Source organism: Ptychodera flava, unplaced genomic scaffold, assembly GCF_041260155.1.
Source record: "Ptychodera flava strain L36383 unplaced genomic scaffold, AS_Pfla_20210202 Scaffold_46__1_contigs__length_1169225_pilon, whole genome shotgun sequence".
NCBI classification, from domain to species: domain Eukaryota; kingdom Metazoa; phylum Hemichordata; class Enteropneusta; family Ptychoderidae; genus Ptychodera; species Ptychodera flava.
In genome coordinates this window covers 548,818-556,302 of record NW_027248368.1, presented here as the reverse complement: position 1 = coordinate 556,302, position 7,485 = coordinate 548,818, and the positions used below count along the sequence as shown (strand labels likewise).

Below are 7,485 nucleotides of genomic sequence, written 5' to 3'. Positions count from 1 at the left end.
TATCATTGCCACGTAATAGATAAGACTACAGTACAGTGTTATTTTGGCAATGGCATTTCAGTACACATGCATAACACGAGTCAGCTTTAAAAATTACCAGTACTGCTTTAAGTAATTTCTTCACCTGAGCGACGTATTTTCTTGCATTTTCATGGAGAGTTCGCGCATGGACTGATCTCCCCACCGCCTTTCATCCTCCACCTCTTGCTCTTTTAGAGCAAATGACCTTGTAACTGGCTTCGATTTCCGGGTCAACTGTGAGAGTTGACCTTATGCGCATGCGCAATCAGAAGGCGCCATGTTTTCAACGGTTCAGCATATCAATGCATATCGGGGAGAGAAGCCAGCCTGCTCACCATTCGTACTTCATCAAATCTTATTTTTCAAGCACATTTCGTCATCTGTACACCTTGGAAACAATGTGACATCAATTCTGATATGCATAGAAAGTGTTCCGATCGAGAATTACATCAGGTTGAGACATAGGTTGGCATCGATAACTTGACAGTGGCTGTGCCTCTACACTGCCAGTACAGCTGTACTGGTAGTGCGGTAATTGTAATGCAACTTGTAAGGTAGGCCTGTGAGGTAGGCAAGGTTTATTGATCGCCTGTTTTAATACCACGACCATATGAATTTTGATTGTGTAACATGTAGAATATTTCAGTTCTAAATTTGTTAATAAAGCCTCGTTGAATGTACTGAAATGCTTTGTATGCAGTTTGTTCTGTTAATCATGTAATGATGTATGTACAGTTGAGAAAGATTTTGAAAAATTTGAGTAGGCCTAAGCATGCACAATGTTCTACTATCTATTTCGACCTGAATACCACTCATGATCGGTCATTGAATGATTGATTTTTCCAGCGTGAGATATCTCATGTTATGCAAAGGTCCATTGATACCATAGTGCTCAGTGAAGTTGCCACCAAATTACATCAAGAGGATGTTGTTGTGATATATACAATATTGTGATACTCATCATGAACTGCAGCCCTAGCCTGTGCTACACCATGGCCATCGGTCAATTTTTAAAGTCAAAAAATTGATTGACATGTTAACATACTTACATTTTCATTTCCAACACTTTTGCAAGATCTCCATGCCTCACTAATTTCTTGTTCTTTGTCTAAGCTACATCTTATACGTAATTTATTCCATCTACATCTTGTCTGCCTTTCATCTACATTTTATCTACTCTCTAAACTATGACCTGATGATTAATATGCACAAAAGTAGACGAAGCAATAGATCTACATCTTGTCTACATTTCATCTACCTGAGATCTAAATTTCGTCTAATTTTTCATCCACATTTTGTCTACATTTCATCTACTCTCTGAACTATGACCTCATTAGTATGCACAAAAGTAGATGAAGCAGTTCATCTACTGCCCAATTAAAATAAAGTCTACTGTAGATCTAATGTGGACTAGATGTAGATCTCAATTTTCCGTAAGGGATATTTCAGGGTGAAACCATACATGGATTTCGTAGTTCTTGTGCTATTGCATTGGCGCTCTCAGGTACCCCACATGATGAAATCATGCAACATGTCGGATGGAAAAGGCCACAAACAGCATCATACTATACACAACTTTCAAAGGTAATGCTGCCCTCATCGACAGCAAATACTTTGAGCGTTGCCTCTTTTGACGAAATACAGAGGGTGTTCACCACAAGTAATGAATTGACCGGTGCGTCTCAGGCTTTTCCACCCTTGTAATTCATCCTTTCTTTATGACGATCAGAGCTGACCGAACTGTGTGAGATATTAAATGTACATAGAGAGGAAGGAATTTCCTAGATAGAAGTTTGAAATGATTAACCAGTCAAATAAAATGATTCATGAGAAACTGATTCCTGGGCTTGCCTTAGTATGTTTAGTTATGTGTGTTGATGGGTTTGTTTTGATGAGATTTGGAGAGGAAGGCAATGGAATAAGCGAAAAACGTAGGGTGGAAGCGATTGGGCCCTCGCGACCACTCCACAACTATATCCAACGAAACATCACTGCGCAGTGGAGATAGGGAACTATCTCCACTGTGCTGTGATTGGTTGAGTAAATATTAATATTCATGAGATACGTATAAAAGGGGGAAACCCAGTGATCCAGGTGTCACATCACACGGCGGAGCAGGTGCAGCACCCCCACCCACCCACCCTTAGGGACTAGCTGGGTACATGGTACCGTGAGTCGCACATACATCATCATTGCGCAGTATACGAGGCCCCATCTTATGGGCCCTCGCGACCACTCCACAACTATATCCAACGAAACATCACTGCGCAGTGGAGATAGGGAACTATGCATACTGTACTAATTTCCCAAGGGGAGCAGCTCTTCGCCAAGCCAAGACCGTCTGCGCCGCTAAGTACCTGGTTACTTAAAATGCATCATAAATATTCATATATTTATGTGGGCGAGTCTGCATTAATGAGCGTCAAAATGCACCAGGGTTACCGGCGACCTCAAGCATGGAGCAACATGATACGGCTCTGGCGACTATTGTTGTTGGCAAAAACTCAGAGCAAAGAAAGTCCGGTAGAGTATTTACGGAAAGAGTATCAAAGGCGATTAGATGGTAAGTGGCATTTGATGCTTGTACCATGCCATATGTTCAGCACTGTTTTACCCATTTAAACATGCAGGAAGTGTCACAATTGAGCGACCGAGCCCGGCTAATTATTTCAGTGTAATTCAAACGGGGGTTCCCATTTCATCAAATGAAAACAAATTCAATTACTCACTGGGGTCATATTTTGAATGGGGATGTGGCGGAACCGAGTACCTGCATTAGCAGTGCACGTCTGTTTCACCAGGAGCATCTGATAACAACAACATCATATGTAAAGGTACCACATCCCTAAAATAGATTTTCTATATCCGGTTAACAATAAATTTACTTTAGTTACAGAAGAAAAGAGTATTGTAAAAAAGTGTCCAGTGGATAAAATATCTTTGACTTTAGATGTATGTTTTTAAATGACAGCAGAAAGCAGTGTGAATTTATTTATTTGTAACAGTATTGAGGACCAAGTGAGAGAAGTGAAAATATTTCCACTTCAATATTTTTTTATTATTGTCCATAGGATCTATGAAAACTATGAGTGTGGCAGTGAGCAGTCTCCAACAAATGAGTTGTATAAATGTTATGTACAACACACTGAAGATCCTGAGAATGTGGTACCTAATGTTACCTTTGGAAGTTTGCTTCGAAGAATTCTCCCTGGAGTTAAAAATGAAGTATGTCAACAAGGTGGCAAACGCATGTATCCTTTTAAGTTTAAAGTGCACTTAGAAAAATTGTGTACATGAAGTAATTTTGCCTGAATTTGTGACAGACACACTGTACTAATCACCAACAGAGTTTCATCCCTGTAACAATGATGGGAACTATAGTCATATTGGCAATATGGAAGTTCACAGCTAAAATTTGAGCAGCAAATTAAAAAAAGAGAGAGACAAATGTACTATTTTTGTTACGTGTACATGTATTAGCAATGTATTACAAATGTACACATGCATGTTGAGGATACCTAGGCTATAGTCAATAAGTTTCAACTTGTATTAAATTTTCTTGTATATATTCTTCATGTATAAATTTTATAAGTGTTCAACCTTGACTTCTGTAACAATTAGACATTTTTACAAGAACGTCACCAGGAGGACAGAAAGGAAGAGTGATGACATAACATGGCAGCATTTACTGCAGTTCAAACCAAAACATGGCTGGGCAAACCACTCACAAGGGACCAAAGCAGAATTCATTCTCTTGGACAAAGACCAATGCAATGGTCAAAGGGTGATGAGGCAAATCACTGTAGATGAAGACCGGAGTTGGTCATTGAAAATTCTCAATCAACAGATTCGCATCGAGAATTTAAAGCTTCCTTTGTCATGGACAAGCTGTTTGAATGAAATTGAATTCATGTTTTTGGTAATGGCAAATGTGGATCTCTGCTCGGGCTTCAAAACACTTTCAGCAAAAGAAACAAAAAACACAGCAGGAGATGTCACAGGAAGACCAGAGCAGTGGCTGACAGTCCAAGGCCATGAGATGAAACACCGGTCAGTTGGTTGCAGCATGATCTTATCCATGGGTGTCAACAATAAAATGTGCAAAGAATGTGCAACTCTTAAACACAACTCTGGTAGGTCTCTCAGTAAACCTACTAAAGAAGTGTCACTGAACTCATTGAAACACAAGAGAGAATCATACATGAACAGAGAGGAACTCCTTGCCAAACTTGATCAGGAAAGGAAAAGCAAAAAGAATGCAAAACGAAGAGAGGAAACTCTTCGTATGAAGCTACAGTCAGAATTTCAGAAGTTTAGTATAGAGGATGACCGAGACTTTTGCACAATCTTTGATGCCGTCAGTTCTGATATCACAGATAAGTGGAAAGATCAAGAAGACATGATGATTCTATGGGACAGCCAGAGAAAGGCGCTGCAGTCTAAGGGACCTTCAGACCGTCGTTGGCATCCAAAGTAAGTTATGATTAAAATGAAAGGTTTAAAACGAACGATATTAGATTACATTGTAGGTGAGAAAATAAAACTAATATGTGTAACAGTATCATAGCCTCATGTGCACAATGTTCAAAATGTTTTCAAATAATATGCAGCAAATTGTTACTAATAAGGAAGCGCTGGAATTCACAGGAGTTATATCCCTATTCATCAAAAACTTTTGATGGGAAAATGGGCGGCCATGATCAGTGAATAGCAGCAAGTCAATTTGGCCTGTGGCTAGCTATTAAGAATGAGTCCATCATCAGATTGTTCCAGTCCTAGTCAAAATAAGCAGTGCAAGTTTTAATGATTTTCCTCCCTCTACATTTTCAGGGTGATACGAGTATGCTTGTCTACGTGGACACGTAGTCCAAAGGCATACGAGACGCTAAGGAAATCAGGCATGCTTATACTTCCATCTGGAAGGCTCTTGAAAATGTATAAGAACAGTGTATCGCAGAAAGCTGGCTTTAATGATGATGTTCTAGAGTGGATGGTGGCAGAAGCCAAGAAGACATTAGGCCCTGAAGGATATGATGGTGGAATCATTTTTGACGAAATGCAAATTCAAGTGAGTGTAAAAAGTAGTCCCCACATCACCCTCACCCATAAACTGTAAATGGTATGTGTGTGTGTCCCTCCCCCTCCCCCAAATCAAGTGATGGAATCTCACATACAGACCATTTACAACAAAATTTTACTGATGGAATTCGACCCTTAAGATACAAGTACTGGTATACCAGCACCAGTCACTTCTATTGCCATGTGAAGAAGGTCAATATCAATTCTTCATCTGAAGGGTAAATTATTTTGATTTTGAGTGAGGATGGGTTTTGGAGGGGTATCCCCTTCCCACTGCGTAACATTGTGTGTTGTGTGGGTCAAAATATTGGCTTCTTCTAAGACAAATGTTAAGTTAATTTTTTTAAAATTCGAAACTGCCTATTGTAAAAATATTTCCACCCAAAACCGTTTTTGGTGATGTGAAACAAAAACTTAGGTATCCCTACAGTCTACAATAGATATCTTTCTGTTTGTTTGCTCAGGAAGATTTGCAGCTCCAGCATGAAGGTGATGAAACCAAACTTATTGGCCTTGTTGATCTTGGTGATGAGAGTGATCATATGAAACAGTTATAGCAGGTACAGTACACTATTACCTTGTTCTTATAAGTATATTACCGAGTAAACTCCAGTACAGTAATAGAAAAGTGCATATTTTCCAGAGATGTTCAATCCAAGTCTCTTTTAACATGGTAAATTATACCAAGGGACTTTGACAGACAGACAGACAGAGTGATTGGTTTTGATAGGTTTCACTGTCAGGAGTATTGCAGGAGACTGTGAAATATTGTTTTTCATCCTCTAACTTATAACTCATTCTGTTTCTCTTAGGAATTGACAAAGCCCAAATTGCAAGCCATGTGCTGCAAATGGTGTTTCTCGGTAATTCAGGATTTCGATCTCCATTTGCACATTTCCCAACTCATGAGGTGGATGCACCATCACTCTACATTGTATTCTGGCAAGCTGTCAAGTGGCTCAAAAGAGGTGGTTTCCATGCTTTATATGCTTGCTGTGATGGTGGACAAGCTAACAGAAGCTTCATCCGCATGCGCTTCAAAGAGAAAGATCCCATCAAAGAACAATTCACAACAAGAAATCTAGTTACCAGAGAACCATTTGTTTTCTTTATGGATCCCTGGGTAAGTTCCTTTGGTGGAATATTAATTCTAATCAGTGTTGATTTATGAATTTACAAGTATGCACTTGCAAGTGCTAGAGATTCTGTGTTTAATGTATTTATCATTATTTTAAGTGGTCACATGATGTCGTTTGTTTAACCCTTTCACCCCCAGTTCCCTGTATACAGGTCCAACTTTACCACAGAAAACGATGGATTTGGGAAAAACCATAGCGGTGAAAGGGTTAACATGTCAATTTTCCTTTCTTATCCTCTTTTATCTTAACAACTTTTTGAAAATTTACTATCCCATTATATCCTTGATGGCTAATTTTTGTGATCATTTTTAAAAAGTAGCTATGTACATACAGATAAAATAATAATTGACATACACATATTGATAGTTACAATCAGTCACTCTTTACTAAAACTGACACTTGAGTGTATATAAGTTACATTTACAGTAAAGTGAAATGATAGAAAAGACCACTATTACTAGCTGAAAAATATTGTATATTTCATCTGTATATAAGTCAACATGCCATTGTTTGATATTATATCAGCAGTTACATAATTCCATTGTTCATAGAGTTTGCTTGAATACTAAATCCTTTTTATTTTGTCTGTACTTTAGCATAACTTCAAGAAACTGCGCAATGGTATAGAGAAGAGTTCGGTCAGTGATAGAAGCACTCGCTATCTGAAACTTGGTGACGGTCACATCTTATGGTCCACATGGAAGGCAGCATACCATTTTGACCAGAACACACACTCACTGCCCATTCACCAACGCCTGAAACCAGAACATCTGGATTAACACCAGCACTGAGAATGAGAAATCATCTAGCATGCACTTCAAAGAGAAAGATCCCATCAAAGAACAATTCACAACAAGAATCTAGTTACCAGAGAACCATTTGTTTTCTTTATGGATCCCTGGTAAGTTCCTTTGGTGGAATATTAATTCTAATCAGTGTTGATTTATGAATTTACAAGTATGCACTTGCAAGTGCTAGAGATTCTGTGTTTAATGTATTTATCATTATTTTAAGTGGTCACATGATGTCGTTTGTTTAACCCTTTCACCCCCAGTTCCCTGTATACAGGTCCAACTTTACCACAGAAAACGATGGATTTGGGAAAAACCATAGCGGTGAAAGGGTTAACATGTCAATTTCCTTTCTTATCCTCTTTTATCTTAACAACTTTTTGAAAATTTACTATCCCATTATATCCTTGATGGCTAATTTTTGTGATCATATTTAAAAGTAGCTATGTACATAC

General features: G+C 38.6%; 1 protein-coding gene across 1 annotated transcript; it reads left to right on the top strand.

Moving 5' to 3' along the window:
- Window positions 1-3,595: 3,595 nt before the first annotated feature.
- LOC139128232 (uncharacterized) lies at window positions 3,596-5,657 on the top strand. The gene is made up of 3 exons (XM_070694047.1): window positions 3,596-4,494; window positions 4,852-5,089; window positions 5,565-5,657. The coding sequence occupies exons 1-3, from the start codon at window positions 3,596-3,598 to the stop codon at window positions 5,655-5,657; spliced, it is 1,230 nt and encodes a 409-aa protein (XP_070550148.1).
- The last annotated feature ends 1,828 nt before the right edge of the window (window positions 5,658-7,485 follow it).